General features: G+C 40.4%; 2 protein-coding genes across 7 annotated transcripts in view; one reads left to right on the forward strand and one right to left on the reverse strand.

Moving 5' to 3' along the window:
* OSBPL9 (oxysterol binding protein like 9) overlaps positions 1-17,171 on the reverse strand; it is a 57,070-nt gene extending 39,899 nt beyond the window's left edge. For all 3 annotated transcript variants that reach the window (XR_014853688.1, XM_085067613.1, XM_085067612.1), the window contains exons 1-3: positions 17,037-17,171; positions 8,683-8,733; positions 4,685-4,763 (exon numbers count right to left, since the gene is read on the reverse strand). Coding sequence is in view for 2 of the 3 variants with exons in the window: in XM_085067613.1 (XP_084923739.1) it covers positions 4,685-4,763; positions 8,683-8,733; positions 17,037-17,147 (241 nt within the window). In the remaining variant the exon portion in view is untranslated. The remainder of the gene's footprint in view (positions 1-4,684; positions 4,764-8,682; positions 8,734-17,036) is intronic.
* The window catches only part of EPS15 (epidermal growth factor receptor pathway substrate 15), a 67,896-nt gene continuing 62,353 nt past the window's right edge, over positions 17,099-22,641 (forward strand). For all 4 annotated transcript variants that reach the window (XM_085067606.1, XM_085067609.1, XM_085067610.1 and 1 more), the window contains exons 1-3: positions 17,099-17,188; positions 20,577-20,692; positions 20,782-20,889. In XM_085067606.1, the coding sequence (XP_084923732.1) occupies positions 20,821-20,889 (69 nt within the window). In that variant the 5' untranslated portion in view covers positions 17,099-17,188; positions 20,577-20,692; positions 20,782-20,820. The remainder of the gene's footprint in view (positions 17,189-20,576; positions 20,693-20,781; positions 20,890-22,641) is intronic.

Below are 22,641 nucleotides of genomic sequence, written 5' to 3' on the forward strand. Positions count from 1 at the left end.
GGAGGCAGAGGGAAGAGGGAGGAAGGCAGAAAAATCACTGCAAAAGCTAAACCTAGCTCTGGCTTGCAGAACTTTTGCAGTTATGTCAGTCAGGGGAGGAGGAGATGCAGCCCAGAACGTTGTGCAGCCCAGAGCTGGACAGGATGACAGCTCAGCTTTACTCTGAGCACAGCTGCTCATCTTCCTCTGCAATATGAAAGCACAGCTGAGAATAGCATAGAGGAATTCACTGTTTCAGCATCACCAGGACCCTAAAAGACCCTGAAAAATGTTAACTTAGGACAAACAATGTGGTCACAGCAGTTATAGACATCACTGAGGAAACCAGCATAGGCCAAGATTTCACACCAAAATCTCTCCCCCAACATCAAATTAAAAAAGCTCTAAAGCTTTTCTTTTTAAAGGCTGCAATTTATGAATCGTTATTTAAATCAGGTAATGTGATAGACTTAAGTGCCTCTTGTTACCACAAGAGCAGCCAGCTTCCTGTTATCTACTTGGTGGACAATGTCAAAGATTTATAGAAGACTATAAATATGGACTATTTCTGCAAGTAGTGTTGAAACACAGGTATAAAACCAATATAATTAACTTTGATATTTAATACAAATACTTAAAATCTCAAATTCTGACATTGCTCAGCAACTAAGGCCTTTATAGATTCCACTATATTCTCAATAATAATGCCTCCCATATTAACAAAAAATCCTTGCTTTTACAGCATGTCTCCCTTTTTCCTCAGCCAGGGATGGTAGGCAGACACCAATCAAGCTATGAACTGGGGAAGGATGGGAAAGGAGAAATCTACCTTTACCAGCTTTCATGTAATAGGAGAATAAGTTGCACAGCAACATTCATGCTTCGTTTCTCATATACTTTTGCAGGAATAGGAAAGGAAAGACAAAAGCTACAGCAAAATCATCTCAGATCAATGCACTGGACTGCTTCCAATCTTTCAATCCTTTATTATACAGAACAGTGGAGACAAAACTGATTTTCCTTCCAAAGAACTGTACTGCAGGCTGTAAGAGTAAGAGCTGGGTTTTCAGGTAGGAGTTTAAAAATCTGATTTAAAAAAATAATATTTTTTTTCTGCGTACAATGTGCGTTTAGTGAAGTATTTCAGTCCAAATAGAAGCTATTATTGCTTCAGGTTAGACAGCAAATCAAATATCAAGAAAAAATACAACAATACCCTTGCCAGAGTCTCTTGAACATCATGTTCCCACTCTTGAATTTAAGTCACGAGCATCCCAGTGAGGAGAAAGAACAGCAAGTAATGGGAAGGATTGAAGAAGTGAATTTCCAAATGGAAAGCACTTATAGCTTGGTGATGGTATGAAGATGTTAAAAACAAAACCAACCCCCACAGTGTTTGGAAGTTATGGAACATTTAGAACAGGGACATGTACTGCAGCAAGGAAAAATACATTACCAAGAAGAAGCTTCCTAACAGAAAGGTAAATTAAACTAAAAGTATTATCCCAAATGTCTTACAGCAACTTGAACGGATTTTTGCATCTAATCTGAAAAAACCCAAGAGGGAATACTTTAAGATCTGCCTAATTCAGAAGCCTTACAAGCAAGCCATGAAACTGGATATTCAGCATGACCAAAAGAGGACCAATCAGGAGATAAAATACATTACTTTTATATCTATTTTAGAATGTCTGAAGTCATTCTACCTCCCCTCCCCCTCCAATATGAACAAGCATCAATATAGCTGTACCTAGCAACAAAATACAGGGAAAAAATCTGCTGGGCACTCTGGCAGAGCTAAAGTTAAGCAGACAGCAAAAACAAAATATGGGGTTTGTTTTACTGCCCATATTTATTCAATAAACTTCTTTCATTTATACCCAGTAGATCCCAATTGGGATGTACGCAGTCATTGTTCAAAATCTACAATATTTTTCTAATAAAAACCTTTTAACTTTTCCTGATGTTCAATACAGGGGTGGCCACTAGGAAGCACAGTTGAGAACAGAAGAGAGGGAGATTGTAAGAAGCAGCAACAAAATATGAACTCTATACCAGAAACACTCAGAATTCACCAAGATGCAGTGACAGGCAGATCTTAGTGGGAGACACTGGAGCTTTGGCACTTCAGAAATTCAGTTACACAGACACACAAACATATGGAATCAACTTCACATGAGAAGTTGATCAGACATTTTTAAATGACTTATTTGCCCTTCATCTCATTACTTACATCTCTAGAGCGTTAGTCAGATGTGCAATTTTGAGCAACTGACATTAAGAAATAATTAACCCAGAATGAAGTTTTTCTTTTATTTTTCACGAATTCAAATTCTATCACTGCCTGTCAGCAAAATTTCACTGAGGTACCAATCAGTCCTTAAAGTCTGAGTAAATGGAGAGCCTGAAAGAGAAACTGTTCCACTGCAGATGGGACCCAACTTAGGTCAGCAGATCTTTGAAAGCTTGGATTTTTAAAGTTCTGTTTTCTCCCCAGTGAGGCTCCAGGTTGTTTGAATGCCTGTCTGTCCTTGAGAATGAAGGAAGGCAGCAAGAATGAAGGAAGAATGTAACTTGCCATTCCTGCAGTCTTCTCTTGTCCAAGACTTCTTTTATATAGGGTGAATGTATTTATAGCTATGACTATCTTGCAGAACAAAAGCTCTATTTTAATCAGGTACTAAAAGTCAGGAAGAAATTGTTAGGAATTTTGTATGTTTTCTTGGATTATTCCCAGAATCTGCCCTACATATCCTATGTTGTGTCAGCATACATTTTGTAATATTTACATTACCCACTCGCTACTCATGACTGACAGTGACCTACATTTTGCATAAGTTAAACCCTGTGTAATACTGAATTAATTTAATATAATGAACAAACATTTGACATAAATGTGACATAGAGGCTGCATGAGGTGAGAATGCATTTACAGTGGCTGTAAGAACTACATATACAGTTCCACAGAGCTTTTTTTACTGAAATATCACAGGACTGTTATCTTACCTGCCTTTATACATTTGTGCATTAATCCACATATATTAATACTGTGCTTGTATCAATAGAAAATCCTGGCTATCAGGAATGTAATCTTCATAATATGCTAATCCATAATATGCTAATAGAAAAAGCATAATACAGAAAATAGTGTACAACATCTTAGTTGTACACTAAAGGAACATAGATAAATCCTGGCCTAATATGAGATGGAGAGAAAGAGAAATTACAAAGCACAAGGTGTGACAACATTGCTGTTCAAAAATTATCAATATTAGAGTAGAACATTATTTGTGTCAAATACTATCAGCTTTCTTGAGACATCTGACTACCCAAAAGAGAATACAGATATAACAAGACACTGAAAACAAGATGTACTAAAAAAGGTTTATCTTAGTAACTAAAGATTAGAGATTTCTAGATTTACCTGTATCAAGTTCTCAAATATTCAGCAGTATTTAGCTTTGTAGTACTGAAAGACTGCCCTAGTACAGCATTCCATTACTGCATTAGCAATTAGCTTGCATTTTATCAGTTATCCTTGGGAACAGTAGATTTAAGTATTACTGTGAGCTCAGCATTATGAAGGTATATTTACAAGGCTTAATGCAGCGAAAAGCCAGAGGACAGCAGCAGCATTTAGGAAAAACTGTAGCACAAGGAATACAGAAGCCAGTGACAATATGGTGTACAATTAATATTTATCATTAGAAATAGTCTCACAAAAGCAACAGTATTAATGATAACTCCCATTTGCAAATCACTGATTTTAAAATATGTGCAGTACAATATAGGTTATAGAACTATTTCAGTTTACATAAATTAAAATGACTGCTTAAATGCAGATATGCCTCTTGGATATTTACAGTTTCCACCTCTATACAAAGCAATTAAATTATTTAGTCACTACATTTTAGAGGAAAAGCAAATGGACTAACAAATGCTAGTTGCAAAATATTTTCATCACACTTCCCTAGGATTTTAACATTCAGAAAAAGGAAGTTCTCTACTCAGTATAAGCACAGTATTTTCAATATTAGCACAGTATTTTGTCCTGCTGCTGCAGATAACATAATTTAAGGAGTACATAGCAATTATATAGAGCCTTACCCTTTCTACCGGTGAGCCATAGCATGCAATGACGAAACATAGCAGTGGCAGATGGCATTGGTGTTAGGAAATGTGAATAAAAGGATAATAGCAGAGAAATGGTGACTGGCAGACAAGACACAGAAATGTAGATGAAATGAATGCAAGCTGGTAAATCTTGAAGCAAAGCTCCACCGTTAAGCCAAATGCTGCCTCTAGTCTCCTCATAATTGAGCATTAAGTTCTATTTGGATACAAACTGCAACCTTCAGACCAGTCTTGATTCTCTTCATAAAGAAATGCATAATTGCATCTTGATAACGAAGATCAGGAACGTTTTGTAAGCGAAACCCATAATCAGAAGCACATTACTTTCTCTCCCCTTGAGTGATTTATTCTTTACATTATTAATCTCCAAATCCTGCCAGAGCTACAGTCTCTTTCTAGCACATATGTAGCCACTGCAGATGTAAATCCCTGCCTAACCTGCAGCACCCCTGGATCCAGAATGTTCTCAGTGTGCTCATTCATGCTGTTCTGTTGCCAAACATTTAAAATCATCCATCAAATACAAGGGGAATCTATTATAAGAAAAAAACAATCTCTTCTTTCAGCTCACCCTGAAAATGGAAGGTTTTCTGATCAACAGTTATTGTGAAGGTGCTGTCGTCCTCATCGTCTATACCAATCACAGCTCCCTGTGAAACAAAGAACAAAATCCTGATAAGGCAAGCAGTGACATCAGCAGCAGACACTCTATCACTACACCACTGGAATTTAAAAAGCTTTGACAAATTAGAAGCAAACTGAATACAGTAAAGAGCAGAAAGATTCTCTGTTCAGTCATAGGATGCAGTCAGTTCTTTAAAACAATAAATTTCATTGCAGAAAAAAAACAGAAAATGTTTGTAAAGCTGATTTTCTGGATAATAATATGCATCTTTTATTTTTGTAACGGGGTGGCTTTATGCTGCAGCAGCTCTCTACTACATTCCAACTTATATTTTAAAGAAGAGCAAGAAGCAATATTTTATATGTGTCTTCTTTGTATAAAAATAATAATTCCTAAGGACTCTACAGAAAGAAGCTCTTGACCTGATTTTATCTACCAGCCTGTAATAAAAAATAAATCATTCTAGCAGAATGAATTTGGCCCATCATGTCATGTCACTGGTACACTGCATTATCTAATTTTCAGTCCCTAAGTAAATATTAACAGTAAGTAATAAGGATATATCAAAAGCAACTAGCTTTGTCTTCTAATTCTTCTCTAATTATTACAAGGAAATGCAAATAAATTAAAGACCATCTGTGCTTAGCTACTTACAAATCTATCCGCATTTTCATTCCTGCCCCCTCCAACACTTACAATAAATAACAGTTTCACCCAGGAGAAGACACAAAAAAAAAGGACAATTCCAGGTCTCTGCCAACTCCAATAAATCGTAATATTTAGCTCAAAAATCACCCATGGATTTACTCAGTTTCTCTTCTCCTTCTCCAAGGAGACACAGCGCCAAGATCTGTCGTATTCTTCCCCCTCCCACAAAACAGACAGACATCCCTGCAAGGTGCCCATATTTAAAGGGTAAATTCTGCCCTTACTCTCAGACTACACAAAGAGTAACAGTACTACCAGGACCTGTGAGTTAATTCCAACCAGTGCTTCCTCTCACTCAGCCAAGCATCCCAGAGCAGCTGCAGGGGTCAGGGATACAGCAGGCTGGCCAAAAGCTGAGGATGGTTTTGGTACAGACTGGGATGCAGAGGGAGCTGAGTCAGTGCTACCCACAGACACTCCTCACAGTCCCTACAGAGTGGCAGGAACAGTCCTATGTAAGAACAGCACCAACCATCTGATATCCAAGGCAATATACCAGGAAAGGAGAGCTCCAAAATGTTTTTTTTAATTTCCCTCCCCTGATAAAACGTGCCACATAACTTCTCCAAGAGTGTCTTCCATATAGGCTTTTCACGGACAGCTCTGTGATCACTGTAAAAGAGGCACCTGAAAAGTGTATCCAAGCCAGTATAATTCTGAATACTTTCAGTGCCACACAACAACCACCAGATTTTTTTTAAAATATACCAGTAGATAAAAAAATATCTGACACCCTAAGTACATGTTTTGCTATGCAGTAAATCAGAAGGTCACTGCAAGTTGTACAATATCATTCTCCTCAACTGCTGTATCATAGAATCACAATGGATGGAAAGGAGCTCTAAGATCATCAAGTCCAATTGCTAACCAGCACCACTGTGATCACCACTGAATTATCTCAGCAAGTGCCACATCCACACATCTTCTGAACACTTCCAGGGATGGTGATTCCACCACTTCCCTGGGCAGCCTGTTCCAAACACTGACCACTCCTTCAGCAAAGAAATTTCCCCTAATATCCAATCTAAACCTCCCATGGTACAACTTGAGGCCATTTCCTCTCATCCTGTCACTTGTTACCGGGGAGAAGAGACCAACCCCCACCTCACCACAACTTTCTTCCAGAGAGCTGTAGAGAGTGACAAAGTCACCCCTGAGCTTCCTTTTCTCCAGGCTCAGCACAAAGCTGTGTCCAGTGCACACACTAACTGCAATGGTGAGGTAAAGGGTCCCAGCCAGAAGCATAGAAGATGTTTCTGTCATGCTGATAATACATATGAACAAGTAAAATTAAAAATAAGAGTGGGAAAGATGATTCAAGAAAACTTTAGCAGGACTTAAGCATAGTGCAGATGATACAGAATCCTCTATGAATACACTTTCCCAAGTACACTAAGACAATCAGCAAAAGAATTTGAAGATGAAACTTCAGGCCTATGAAAAGTATATCCAGAGCAAAAAGGTGAGGAAGAAGCTTTCAATAATCCATTCAAGAGAAAAGGAAGTATTTTAGCCAAATTGCTTAAATTAAATGTTTGTTTATGTTCACACCTACAGTTACAAATCAACAATTACTCTAAACAGAAAACCTCTTTGATAGAATTTCAGACTCCAGAAGCCCATCTGTTCCACTATCAGTATCACTGTCATCTGCCAGGGGAGCTGCTTTACAAAAGCAGAAAAGAGGAAGATTCCTTCCTCCCTCACAAACAAAAAAAAAACCCAAGCAAATCACACATATTCAGAGAAAGGCTGGGGGAGTCTATAAATTTTTAGAAAACTCCAAAGAACAATTTGGGATGGAAGAGTGGCAGACTGAAGAGAAAGTGATTGTTTTACGTTAAATATATATAAAGATGGACCATGCAATATTGAACAGATTGTTCACTTTTAATATTTCCTAAACCAGCAGGCTGAGGCCAACCTCCACACTGACAGACTCACAGCACTATTAAAGCAGGCATGGCTTTTCAGACTGAATTTTTCTGCACAATGAAAAAAACATCCTCATGAATCTTTGGGAATGTCTTGCTCCAGACAGTGGTTCGAGCTTACATTACTCTTAAATAAATTCTGATTAATATAAGACATCAATACATCAAGCAAGGCAAAGTGCAAAGAAGTCATCTGGAATCCAAGTGAATGGGGATTCTCTGAGTCTCACATATGTAACACAGGTACCCCTGCAAGAGGCCCATAGAAAGACTAGAAAGGACTAGCAACAGAAGGAAGGAGTAACTGGAAAATGCACAGTTCTCCTTCAACACTCATCACATTGTTTGTAAGACCACAGATCCCCTTCCAAAGACTTCTCTTAATTCAAGACTCAAAATGCTGCCATTTATATCCACTATCCTCCTGACTCCTTCCCCCTGCTTGCATTAGCTCTTCACAAGATTGTTGCATGCTGGAACCAGACATTCTATGAGAAATGGGCAAAAATATAGGAAAATTGTTTGGGAAAGAAATTGTTTTGGTACAAGCACGACCACAAGGTAGAGACTGGGAATGTGCAAAGATATCACAGCATTCCCATGTCACTTCAGTACTGCCACTGCCAGCTACGCCAGCAGCACTCCAGGTTAAATGTCCAAGCCAGAGTGCCTCAACAGGTAATGCTCAGCTTTCTCACTCTGCATCTTCTGCCTCTGTTTCCCCAGTTTGTATCCCACCCCTCCAGCCATATTTCAAAAGCTTTGCTAGCAGTGTTCTCCCTTCCCTTTCCAGTTCTCCTGTGTTTCACTAAGCTCAAGCCCAGTCAAGGGGCAGGCCTAAGTGTCCCCACTGGCAGGATGGAGGGCACAGTAAGAGAAGAAAAATGAATCAGGACAGAAGGAAGCAGTTTCACAATGACTTCCTCAAATACAGAACAATATGTACACATATATATCTGTGAATATACACCTGTACCTCCACACACACAGAGAGATGAGAACTGCAACCAGCAACTTTTTCATAGCATGCTACTGCTAGCCCCCCTCACTCTGCCATAGAATACTTTTTAATGTCATATAAAATGTATAATATTTTTATACCATATATAAATTATAGAATGTAATTAGCTCAGCTTGTCACTTGACCTCTAATGTTTTCTTTCTTTAAATACTTTCACTATTTCAGTATTTTGCAGAGTCAGGAATAGAGGCCAAACCTCAGAAGTCTCCTTGCAGTTCTCTCCATTAGGACATATAGACAGTAAGTCATTAAGTACTGAATAAACTTAAAACAACACTTACCCTGAGTCTAACACATCCTCGGCGTGAGCCTCTCATCATTTTGTCTTTTGACTGAAACAGAAACAAAACAGATCAGTGGGTTAACAAATACAGTAAAAAGAAAGTTATTCAAAGCAACAGAGAAAGAATAAAGCATTTTTTGTACTATGTTTTACTGACTGATTAAACAAGATGCAAATTCTGTTACAAAATAGGTTAATTCCCACACACAAGTACACCACCATGGTTTGGAAAATGAATCCTTCTACAAACAAGAATACAATATCTAGAAAACTTCTTGAGGTGGAATATTTTCGAGAAATATTCACAAGATGCAATCCACACCTTTATAGAAAGTAAAAAGAAGTGAAGAAAATTACTTGGGAAATATTAAAAATCAGCAGTATGCTGATTCACATAGTCCTCCTTTCTCTCCTACTCTCAGGAAAGTGTCCATAAAACAAAATCCAGCCACTGCAGGCAGAATTGCACAAATGAAGTCATACATCTGTCAGATACAAAATTCATGTTTAGACATGCTTGTAATATCTACTTCCTAACTACTACAGCCTGCTATCATTATTAAAATTAGAAAAGTTAATGTTTTAAACCATTTAAGCAGTTGGAGGCCAGGTCAGAAAACAAGATTCCCATGCCCATAACCAGTGCTCAAACCTGTAGACTAACCTACCTTGCAAAATTACTCAATATCTTCTTTATTATCTGTTACAAGCATTGACCAAAAGGCCTCAACCCCCCCAAGAAGGGAATTCTAAACAGTCAACTCACTTCCAGCTTGAAATTGTGATACTTGAGCTTTCAGCTATTCCCACCACTGTCTCAGGCAAACTGCTCAGTAACCATTGTTATTGGGCAATAGTGGCAAGACCAAGCAGCACACACACAAACGATTAAGGTAAAGAAGAAAACATTTAGGTCATCCTAAATACTCAATTTTTTTCATAAATACAAAATATTTGGTGTTTTTTAAGTACACACATACAAACACACTGTTTTTTAAATGATAAATTACTTGCTACTGCAGCCTTCTCTGACAGGCAATACTGTCTAATAAAACCCCTTCTCTCTTGCCATCTAAATATTCAAACTACATTCTTTCAGGTCAGGAAAACAACAACTGTCACTGGTGTCTCATGAACAGATTTTCTTACTGTCCTCTTCTGAAATACTCACTTCTTTCCAACAGTGTATCAAGAATTCCATCAAGACTATATTAGCACCAGATCTATTTTCACTGAAGCTATTAAACAGTAAAATCTTGCTGACATCAATGGAAAAAAAAGACAGGAAAAGAAGTATCAATCTTAACAGGAACAAATTATTCTTCATCTGTGACATGTTTTAGATACAGCTACAAGTGAAGAATGAAGCACTCCTAGCAAGTCCTATCCACTAAAGATAATATAAAAGTACAGCACTTGGGGGGCTTCAAATAATGTTTTAGCTGATCCCTCATTCAATTCAGGCTCTAATTTATCAGAGTTGTCTTCTGAATGTTAGAAGCCATCAGTATTACTCTATTTGTTTTCACATCAGCATATGTGAGCTGGTCAAAGTGAAATGGAAGTAAAGACCAGCAGTGCATCTATAATGTATTGTACAGATATATAATTGCTTTTTAGGTTACCTGTACACAGGGAAGACATTTTGGAAGGTTGTTTTGTCTTGTTGGTTTTTTTAACCTCAAACCCAAGAAAGGATCTAATAACAAAGTTTCTCCAATAATTTCCTATGAGAAATTGTGGATACTTGGGACATAGCTCACTAGAGTACACTTTTATTTTTTATATTCACTGCCTTGAGAGCTCTCCTAAAATGGGAGGACACTTCTGAGAGCTTATCACTCCCTCTGGTGGTTTCTGGAAGAAATATTGGCATAATCCTAGCAGGAAAGAAAATATCTGGACTGAGGCTGCAGCTGTGCAGCAGCTGCAGGGACCCGAGCAGGTCCAGCTGCCCAGATCACCCAGGCCAGGCAGAGCCCTCCAGCTCCCTGTGCTGAGCACAGGCACAGAACCACAGCAGGCAAAAGGCAAAGGTAGTGAGGAGACTGGGTTTGGCTGGGTTTAGACCCCACAGCCAGCTGCATGCAGGGAATTCGAGGGCTTGTCCCAGTGCAAGGGAGGGCAGAACCCCAACAATCCCCTTTTCCACTGTGCAGACTGACCACCAACTCTGCTGCAAAAGATATGGTAAAAGCCTCCCTTTTTCTTGTCCACCACATTTTATTGGCATGGAAATTAAGTTTAAACATTATGATGTTCTCAGTCTGCAAGAAGATTCACGAGATAAATAACGGGTCAGAGTGTGTGGGCTTATATAGCTACCATTTCACCATCTTCAGACAGAGCTTTCCTTGGTTAATACCAATTATAAGAAAGCAGTAAATCGAATTCATTCCACCTAAGTGCAATAAAGCACCCATCACTGCAGTATCTGAATTCCCTGAGCTCCAGAGCACACAGATGTCATCACACACAGTGCTGTATTCTCTCACTGGCAGACACCACACCTTCCACTGTTGCTGCAGGTCAGTACTTTAAAACGCAATTCAGCTGACATTTTGGATTTGGCACCCTCCCCAACTAAGGTTTTATAAAAATACAATTCAAATAGTTTCAGCTTCTTCTTATTATCTTTTGGTTGAAATTAGGTGTCAAATATATCCTATTATAAAAAAAAGCCATCCCATAACTGTTTTGAGGAATGGTTTCATTTCACTGAACAAAAGCTTATACTGCAGAAAGACATCTCTGAATGGCTAATAAAAAAGCCACATTTTACTTTCCTTTTATATTTAAAACTTTAATATGCAGCTATCTTTTTTCAGCGATCAGTTTTATAACCAGACAAAATTACATTTTCTATAAGCTTTTAATACACACTATACTGATTTTGATGATAAAGGACTTGAACAGGTTATAAGCAGACAGCAATATGAGATAAATTTCAGCTGAAACTCAAATAAAAAATTGTAAAAATGAGCAAAGCTAAAGAGTATTACTGCAGGGGGAATGTGGTATCTCCCAAAAAGAGGTGGCCTTTATTGGTTTCTCTTTTACATCCACACAGCGAAGCTGATCACATACAGGACTGATCTAACATAAGGTATTTCAGGTAACCTACAACCTGAGAAATTGAAAATATATGGGTCTATTTGAAGAAAATAAAACAAAATTGGAATCCTAACCCAACCCCCAAGGGCCCCCAGTTCTCCTTCACCTTTAGAAGTACTACTATTTCATTTAATTTTTAGCTGTTGCACGCAAAGTTTAAGGTTTCAAATAAAACCCAGCTGCTCTCTGCCTCCAAAAGTTCTCAGGCATGAGTTTTGCTTGTGCAGAAGGGAACAGAACTTGAAGAGGTGCATTTCTGACTCACTCAGTGCTGTCATGGAAATCCCTAACATAAGTACACAGATGAGCAAAACCACTTGGGACATTTATTTCCCGTTAGGGATGAAGAAGCTGGAACAAGCTGTATCTATAAACAGTAATCTTTGCAATTTATCTACATCTACAAGAGAAGCTTAAATTTGGATCACTTTCCACAGTAGTCATTTTTTCCCATCAAATGCTAAGGCAATGCTAATTTTTCAAGCAGAAACAGACCTGAACAATTTAAAGACTTTCCAGGCTGTTCCCAGCCCACCGTGCCTCCAGCTCCCTTGCAAGGCACACGCCAGTCTCAGAGGAGGAGCTCCCTGAGCTCAGGGAGAGCATCTCACAGCCCTGTTGTTCCTGCAGCTAAAGCTGGGACTTCTGTGGGTGCAGCCAGAAAACAGGAGATAAAACACTGCAGTGAGAGCTGAGGTGCCACTGGGGCATTTAACCCCCACAGATACCAGGTATAGATGAAATGGGTAAGGCAACATTTTATGGGACCTGGCACAGCAAAGCATTATACTGCTTAAAGGATCTTATGAGAAATTAATACATGTGAGGCCTTGACTGGATCAGGGTGTAAAAGATACAGCATAATCCTGGAACCCTCTCCTTCAGTTTCTACCCCAAAAAGCGCAGCTACAAACCAAACAGCCCATAGCTGCAACCTAACTACTAAAGAGGAGTCAACTATTTAAATTATAATCCTTTAACAGTGTATTCAGTGCATCAAAACCTGTGATATGAGGTTTAAACTATGTAAAAAATTCAATTTAGTGTTGCAGAATAATCAACAGTATTTTTTATTCTGTAGCCATAAATTCAGAGTTCTTATTATTACAAGTTCACCTACAGATTTGTCTGTTTTTAATAGACTCACTGAGTTGTTTGCAGGGCATGTGACAGATCAAGTTATTATAGGAAAAAAGTGTAATTTCATCTGAGAATGGAAAACAGAGAGACCTCAGAGGGAATGTTTGTGCAAAAGCAGATGTGGGTTTTTTCCTGTTTCTTGGGATTTTTGCATGCAGCTGTTGATTGAGAAACTGTATTTGGAAAAAATATTCAGCTGGAAGTCTCTACCATAGCAGCACTGAGCCACAACTGCAGCTTTGGAGGCATCATCTGAGATCAAGTCAACAAGGTTTGTTTTCAATTCACCACCGAAGCTTCCTAAAACCACTCCAAAATTTGAGTCCCCCTCCTTAATAGCTGGGCTGTTTAACCCACAAACAATTCTTCAATGCAGTACAACCAGTATTAAAGTTGCTAACTGGTTGTAGTAGTGAAAAACATGAGGGGAAAGATACTTTTACATGACCACAAGTACTTTTCCTAACAACTTATTTCACACAGCTCTGGCTCCTCAAAGCATTCGACCAACATATGTTTTAAAAGTAGTTTGATGGAACGATGAACAAAAGAACAGCACTTAAATCTATTGAGGCATTCACTGGTGCAAAACCCACCAAGATGATGGGAGGCTCTCCAGTTTGGTTTCAAGGACACATAATATGGAGCTGTCCTACACAGCCATTTTTTCTGGCAGCCATCATTCACTACGCAAGTCAGTCCTTCAAGCCTGCGACATTTTGAATAATTCTCCTTTCAATACCACCATATGTCAAATATCCACAGAGTTTGAAAATGCTTTAAGGAACTGACCTTCCTCTGGCGCTGTTCTTAGCACTGTTTGCACAGCTATGCCAGTTCTGCTTTCAGTTTATTATACAATTTAAATATTTATTTAAAGAGTACACTTAAAGCTAGAATTTAAATCAGATTTTCAAACTTGAGTGGTTCTCTGGATTATTTCTACAGGATTCCCAAGGGTTATCAAGGCTATAGCTGATGTGTATTTAAGACAGTGCTTCTGCCAGAAAACACAAACAAAAACCAAATTGCATTCAATTCCCTTCCTCCCTGACCATTTCTATGTCTTCATGCTCTCTTCCCAGCACAATGTCAACACACGTTTTCACACTGACATGCTTAAAACAAACAACAGAACAACTTCAGCTGAAAAAATAAATCAGCACAAAGCTATTTTTCAGCTGGAATACAGCTCATGGAACAACTTTGCAGCTCCTGTGCCAGCAGAAGGCAGGAATGAGCCACTTAAAGATTTGTCTACCAAATATTTCAGTGCAGCCAACAATACATTGAAAACCCACAATGCTCCTATTCCTTTGAGAGAAAACATTGGTGGAGTCACAGATCCAAGAACACTGAGAGGAAAAAAGAAATAATTTGTCAAGCCATTGGTCAAACTGATCAAAAATGTCACTTAATTCATATTTTGCTCTTCAAAAAAAAAAAACCAAAAAAACCCCCAGGCCTCACAAATGGCCATTTACTGATAGCACACAATCATTTATTTGAGCAAAACCATGTAAAAAGAATATCTGGATGACAAGTCCAGATCATACTCTCTCAAATATAGGATTCATAAATAACTTCACACAAATGGAATTATAAGTAAATTAGCAAATTTGAGGACGAACATTTGAATTCTAAGAGAGGAAAAAAACTCCCGAACTAAAAAAGTGGAAAAAAAATCAAACAATTTTGCAAATGGGGTGAAAAGCCTTTGTTAAAATACCTTGTAAATTCATGTGAGAAACTTTCCCATTCACACGTGCACGTAGTACTACTATTGTCCATTGCAACACAAGTACAGAGGATGGAATACACAAATGAGAACAGAAAAAAGTGTCAACATGAAATTTTCTTCTTTTTTTCTGACTCTGACTTGATGTAAAATCTTTTGTCTTGTTCCTTTAAAGTTCTAGTCATTCTAGAAATGGAAATTTTGTTGAATTTATTTGCTTCTGATGTATGTATCCAGAACATACTTAGGTTAACAGCTGTTCATTTCACCAAAAGACAAAGCATACCCTTTTTTTACACCAGAAGTGCAATGTTATTGCACACTAATTCTGTTTGAATGCTTATTTCATATTAAGGGTGCTTTTCTGCACTCTATTTTAAGTAACTACCAAAGATGAAGTAAAGGAGTGCAAGAACAAGCCTGTGAAGAAACACGTTTGTGGCTCATGCTCTAATGGAAAGTTCAGCTCTATCAGGAGTTATTTCCCTGCAGGTTTCCACAGCTCCCCTGTCAAAGGTTAACAGGCTGTGGCATCTGTTGGACAAAGTGTCTCCTCTATGCAGAACTTGCTGAGGAGCCTGAAGCACCAATGAGCAGATCAGATAGCTGTAATTCCTCCTATCAGCAAAACAGCTTCCAGATTGTGTCCATGCAGCCGGGCTGAAACCATCCCAGCCTACCCCACCCATGCACTACTCTGCTGGGAGGAGCCAGATTGAGGCTCAAACACCAACCCAGCCACACTCACCGAGCAGAGTGAGGCAATTTTATTGCTTCAGACTGAAACTGGTTCAGAGAGAGCACAATCCATGGCCCTGACCCACAGTTAACTCCAAACACAAGGCTGCAGATGCTGAACAGGCCCTTTTCACATTTAAATAGAGCCCCCAAAACTGCCAGCATTTCAAATTAATGCTGTTTATGAGCCTCATGAACTACCAGTCAGGAGTTACAACCCTAACACTGAAGATGTACGTCTAGAGATACCTAGTCATAAGAAATAATTAAATATAAGAGTGTATTTTTATTAAACAGGTGAAGACCACAGAATGAACGTCAGTGCAATATCCAGAATTATAATTATACACACTAGTCATCAGCAAACGTTTCTATTTCGGTAGCTGAGCATCAAATGACTTTGCACCTTGGACTGCTACTTAGGCACACTTACTAATTCATCTCTGTCAAGCAGCTGACATTTGAAGAGCCATTAAATAGCAACTATAAAAGCACTTTCATTTCTCCATCCACATCCCAGGTGAGAGAGTTTGAACCCACACGAGCAAAACTGAGCGTGTGTGACAGCTCTATGGCAAGAGCTTTATCTCTTGTGTCTGATGAGATAAGCTCTCTGCCAGTATGACAGAAACCCAGATTTAGGGAAAAAAGTCTTATATGCAAAGCTTCTGTATGAACAAGGCTTCATAGACAGCGTGATATGTGAAGTTATTTGCTGTAAGTCTATTACAATTTACTACAGGTTTAATTTGTATGTGTTTTATTCAGACTGATCCACTAACTGCTCCACGAGAAGAAAACCTTGGAGCACGGATGCAGTTCACCCACTGAGCCTTCTCCTTTCAGGGCACATCCTTGAAAAAAGTTAATCCGCACCATTAAAATACTTGGAAGTTATGTAAAAATATGAATAAGGAAGCTGAACAAGCCAGCAAGGCAGGATCTGTCAGAGGTTATGCAAAAAAAAAAAAAGTTAAGGAAAACATCACTGTTTGGTGTTAAGACACACCGCACTTTAAAAGTTCGTGCTGGGAAGTGGGAACTCCTGAACGGAACCGAGAAAGTCGGTGGGGCTCTGGGCAGCACCTGCCGGGCGGCAGCGAGCGCGGCGGTAAGGCACCGCGAGCCTCGGGCAGGAGGCGCCGGGCGCGGCTGGGCGCACACGGCCGGGAAGGCAGGCGGCACCGCCCCGAGCCCGCGGCCGCGCTGAGCCCCCAGATCGGGGCCGGAGCGAGTTCCCGCCTGACAGGACGGGGAGCGCCGGGGCAGCGGGACCGAGCGAGGCTCCGGAGCAGGGTGTCGCGGGCCGCCCGGGGCGGTTACGCAGCCCCGGAGCTGTCGGCAGAGCCCGGGCGGGTCCCGCAGGCGCTCCCACCGGCGGCGCCGCCCGCCGCCAACAACAACAGCGCCGCTCGCCCCCGCCGCTCGATCTGCCCGCAGCGCCGCCCCATTGGCTGCTCCCGCCGCCTCCTCCTCCCCCATTGGCCGCTCCCGCCGCCTCCTCCTTCCCCATTGGCCGCCCGGGCGCCCGCACGCCCCGAGTCCCCTCCCCGCCCCCACCCTGCGCCTCAGCCGGTCTCCCGGCGCCTCCTCGCCCGCCCGGCCCGCCCGCCGCCCCTTACCGTGTAGTAGGAGAGCAGCCCGGCGTTGTAGTCCAGCACAAACCAGCGATACTGCCAGCCCTTCATCACATTGGTCCATTTGCTCAGCGGGCCCTCCATGATAGACGCCATCTTAGCACCGGACCGGCACCGCCGCGCACGCCGCGCGCTCGGTGAGGGGAGCGGGGGAGAGACTCGGCGGCCGCCGGGCGGGGAGGGGCGGGGCACGCAGCGAGGGGGCGTGGCCACGGGTTACTCTGCCCCGAGGGGCGGGGTTTGCGCGCGGAGCGGGGCGGGGCCGGGAGGCGCGCGGGGCGTGAGGGGAGCGCGGCGGGGCAGGGCGGGGCGGAGCGGGGCAGGGCGCGGCGGTGTCCGGAGAGATGGAGTTGGGGATATGCGGATTGCGGGTGCCGCCTGAAGGATTCCGTCCCCGCGGCTTCCCCTCACGACCCGGGGAGGCGGAGGGCGAGGCGCGAGGGAGGGCTGTGAGGCGGCAGCGCTGCGGTGAAGGCACGGCGCGCTGGCGCTGTGGAGTGTGAGGGCGGGAGGGCGTCATCCTCTCCCCTAAAGCGCTTTGGAATCTTTTAGTTCCTTTCTGAAACATTTGACACCGCTTGGAAGCTCTTAGCACCTATCGCTGCTGGGCTTGTCCCTCTGCCTTTTGGTTTTTTGCATGTCCAAAGTGCCTTCAGTGCTAAACCAAAGTGGGCTTAACAATGGAGTCCGAGGGGCTTCTCTTCAAAGTGCACAGTGTATAAAAACCATTCACGACTCGAGATAACCTTTAAAGGCTGAGGCTTCAATATGACACAGCTTTCCTGTGGACTCATCCAAGAATGTGGAATGAATTCCCCGGGAGCTAGGGACAATTGCAAAGCTGTTGTTCAGCACAAGGCATGGTTTTGGCACCGATCTCCTCTGACATAAGTACAGAACTTGAGCTATGCTTTGACATGAAAACTTAAAAGGACCCATAGGGATGCTCATATTCGTTCTTAGGGATCAACAATAAAGCAGCAGAAACTGTGCTTTTTCCATGAGGTTTGTGTTTATCATGCAGTCTTTAGCTTATTCATTAGTAGCTTTTTTTTCCTTTCCCCCCTATAGCCTTTTCTTGTTCTTTTACTATAAAAATGCCTTTATATTAGGACTGAAATAGGTTTAGTATCTCACAACACTGCCACTTTATACTAAGTTAAACTAAATTTAACAGAAAATCACCCCCTTTGTGAAAAAGAATCACTCAGAGGTAGTGCGATTGATTTTAGAAAATAAGAAATATTCCAGATTTCTAATTGTCTCCCCATTTCACATTCACATTGTATACTAGTTTGTTACCAATTAGAATTTGGAGCATTGGTAGTCCTTGGACTCGCCTGGTGGTGTGTTTATGCATGGGGTTACCAGTTTAAGGTACCGAATGCACAATCTGGTTTTGAAATCCGGCTTGTTAATTTAGATAACATTCTTTTCCAAGCTGCATATGACCCTAGTAGTCTGTTTTGTTCTTTAGTTTCACTGACTAAACAAAGCGGGGCTGCCTAGAGATTATACCCAGGCAAGCAAAACAAAAAACATCAGATGGTGCCAGAACATTACTAGTGCTGCCAGTTAAAGCTGTAGCTGGGCTGGAGCTTTATTATCTCAGTTCACTACTTTGGCTGTATTATGCCACAGGAGTTGAAACAATGTGAAGAACTCGTGGAAAAAAAAACCCTCTTGGCTTAAGTCTGAAAAACCTGTGTGTGTAGGCAGAGCATCCGCAGTGAGAAATTCTCCACAGAAGAGCTTTTTATTTACCTTGGTTTGCCAGAGGCTGAATTTCCTGAACTTCGGCTTACACTGAATATCTCACTAGTTCTTTGTTCTCTTTGACTTTTTTTGAGGGGAAATGTGACAAAGACTTGTATCCACTAGAAAAAGTATGTATTTTAGATATCTCGTTTTAGCTAAAAGTTTCAAGTAGGAAAAATTGTGTTAACAGGTATAAAATGGGGGATTCAGCTCAAGGTTTCTTTCAGAAATGTAGTGTGGATATTCTCCTTAGGTAATTTGGCAGAGATCAGAGAATCATTGTTTTTCAAAAAGCCCCACACAAATTGAAATAAATGCATTTGAAATTACAGCATTTGAGCATCCAGGATACAATGTTATCCAGGTTTATGTACATTCATGGCACGCCAGGATGCTCTGTCTTCTGTGTCTGTCAGATTACTCTCCTATGTTGAACATGGATCATGAGGGCACTGTTGAAGGATTCAGGCTGAACTACTTAGATCCTTCTGATAAAGATTCTCAGGACCCATTCAAATTCTTTTGAAAGATCAATGCAAACAATTTAGATCATTTAAACAAATCAATAAACTTAAATCAGCCACAACTAGGCTATAACTTCTCTTTATACCCTTTGTATTTGAAATCATTAACATCAATGATTTTGAATTAAAAAAGGCTTCAAATGGAAGTTAGTGAGTCAGAATTTAGAGAGAAGAATTTAGTTTGCTTTTTTGTATTCCAACTGAATCCATTCTGGACCAGTTACAAATAGCTATTATTTTCTGTAATAAATGTCAGTTTTAGTGTGATGTTCTCCATATTTTACACAATTTAACTCAGACTAGAGCATCACCCTCTGTAACATTACTGTCATCTGAGAGAATAATGTACTACAGAGATAACAGAACAGGGCTGAAGGCAGCAGCTGTTACCTTGTGCTGCCTTTGTTTCACGCACTGCTCCATCAGCTGAAAATCTTGTCCAGCACCATTCTCTTACCACACAGAGGTCTCAGTTAAATTATCCTGCCATAGTATCCCAGCCACATACAGATTCCCTGACCAGCCATAAGGTTTAGGCCACGAAGTGGCCTCTGAGGTACTGAGAATGTCCCAGCAGGAATGTAGGGGGAAACCTCAGATATGCCCAGTCGTTCCTGTGTTTTCCAGGACACTCTAATGTGCACTCTACTTTAAAAAATTTCTTGTGTGTTATTTTTCTTTGTCCACGCTTGTCCACTAAATTGCAATTTTGCCCCTCACAGTTTAAATCTGCGTGGTTTCTTGCCAAAAGGAAGATACTGCTGAGCAGAGTAAGGAGTGAAGGACCAGGGTAGACAATGAAAAGAAGGGAACACTGGAAGTCTGATTCTTTAAGAGGAAAATGCTTTTCTGTCATAAATTTTGCTGCAGTTATGGCTGAACTAACTTAGAAGAACCTCAGTGATGAAGTTGTGGCTTGTGGGTTTCCTTAAGGGTGTCTGGGAGTGTGACTGGCAGCAGTGAAAGTGGCTTTAGGTTTGCCCGACAGCTGCAATTGCTTGGGGTTCTGAGGAACATAAGGAAAGCATTTGAGAAGAGAACAAATAACATTTTGTTTCATTTTCTTTTCCAACTTCAGAAATGTGCTGGTAGTTTAATTTTGTATTGCTTGTCCTGTAAGGTCACTGTGTCAACTACTGGCAACATAATAATCATAATTAAGAATTTATGTTTTAGCCTAATAGTGGGTGATTCCTTTTTTTGCTTATTGATAGCAAGAAATGTCTTTTATTTGTACCTTCAGAAAAACATTCCCTCCATTTTATATTTTACGGGTAACAAATGCAGTAATAAACTACAATCAAGTAGAAGATGGAGCATTATGTGTCATCTTCAGTCTTCAGCTACTGTCCTTTGCAGGTATTTTCTAGTCTTTCTATTCACATCCCAGCTACACTAAGAATAGGAGCAATGTCAGAGCCTAAACATTTTTTATTTTATTTCTTCAGAATTATGTTTGGTTTAGGGGATTACAGAGAGGAAGATAGATGGGAGAGAATCACCTTCACCCTACAAGCAGTCATTCTTCAAAGAGGATAATTAAATCAAGTATGACAGTAAGTGCCATTGTAAGTAGATTTTCTGAATAGATTTATTGTGCTGTTACTGGTTTTAATACAGATTTTTATGAAAAAAATCAACAAGACAGTGGAAGGAGGACAGTAGTTGCTTTCTGAGGCAAACAAATAATTCTCTTGGGCCTTTCTTGCCAATTCCTCTGTGATTCTACAAAATAAAAGCCATTAGCAATAAATTTTCTCAATTCTGTTCATTTTAATGTATTTTTTCTCTGATTTTAGTGAATTGTTGTAAACTCCTCTAGGTCAGGGATGAGGAACTGCATTGGGGGTTAAAGCAGACCTTTCTGAGTCTTCTAAATGACTCCATATTAGCATACTCTGGGAAAAAAATCAAATTACAGCAGGTTGTATGGAATTCAAGCCATCAGGTCTCAGAATCCCTGCTCCGTTTCTGCTTAATATTTTTGGCTGTGTTTGGTGTAAGTTCACACGAGAAGAAACTTTTGTTTTTGAACATTAGATCTTCCTTCCTACGGTTCAAAATCTCATCCTCCCATGGCATGTTTAGAACTGCACTGGAGAGCATTGGAATATTGGAGCCATTTCCCCAAAACGCGTGGAATACGTTCAGCAAAAACGTGATACCATTTAAGACAGGGCTGAAGACGATCTCTAGCACTTAAAATAGATAGAGATGATTCTGAAAGTCAGCCTTATTCTGTGTTTAGTTATTTAATCCTCTCTGGTAGTGCTGTATGTCAGAGGGATGATGCAGCAAAGACGCAGCTGACTCACCTCGCTGGCACCAACACTTGGCAGGACTGGGAGGAGTTTGTTAGATGTTGTTGCAGTGTGTTAAAAACAGGGCGTGAAGGTACTCAGTTAAGCAACTCCAGTGACTCACTAAATGGCCAAATCCTGTTACAATGTCTACAGAGAAACATATTTTAAGGACACTATAAATTTGAGTGGCTTTGAAACAATAACAAAACTTAAAATTTTGGTGTGGTTTCTTGAAATTAAGTTCAAGTTTTGCAGGACATATATTTGATATAACATTATCTGGGAGCTGCAGGAGTGTAAACTGACACTTTAGGACTCAACATTTCTTCAAGAAGTATGTTTCTGAGCTTGCTGAGGGGCTTGGCCGTTAAGAATGTCATTATCTTCTCTGCACTCACTTTACACAGAGGGCAGAGAATTCCTCCCACTTATCCTGGTCACACTTGAGATCTTTCAGTGTTTTGAGATGAAGGTCTTAATAGCAGTAAAAAGGTAGCAGGGAAAGCACCTTGTAACAAATTCTGTAGCTTAATCATAGTATAAATCTAATAAAAAATAATTTTTAAAATTGCCCAGCCTTTATACTCAAGAAATAGTTACACAGGCTATTTTCCATCTGTACAGTGGCTGAGCTCTGGTAATCTGAAATCAATCTAGCAAGTAGAAAAATGCTGGAATTAATGTTGTACCCTGAGCAATTCACTGTAATCTTTGTATTATTTTATTATAAAACTTACAACATCATAATTTACTCTTGAGATCAACAGGCCATTGGACACCTTTAAAATTCAGCTGGACAGGGTGCTGGGCCATGTTCCTGTACTTTTGCCAGGATAGGATGGACTATATTATCTTTGAGGATAATATGGTAATTGCAACCTGGTATTGTATGAGTCTATAATTCCTTGCTGAGTACAGGAGTTTAGAATTCACAGCATGCTGAATCCCATTTCATACTCCTAATGCATTGCTTAGATGGGTAATGTCTCATCATTTGATTTAACA

Source organism: Lichenostomus cassidix, chromosome 8, assembly GCF_008360975.1.
Source record: "Lichenostomus cassidix isolate B80296 chromosome 8, HeHo_3.0, whole genome shotgun sequence".
Classification (NCBI taxonomy): domain Eukaryota; kingdom Metazoa; phylum Chordata; class Aves; order Passeriformes; family Meliphagidae; genus Lichenostomus; species Lichenostomus cassidix.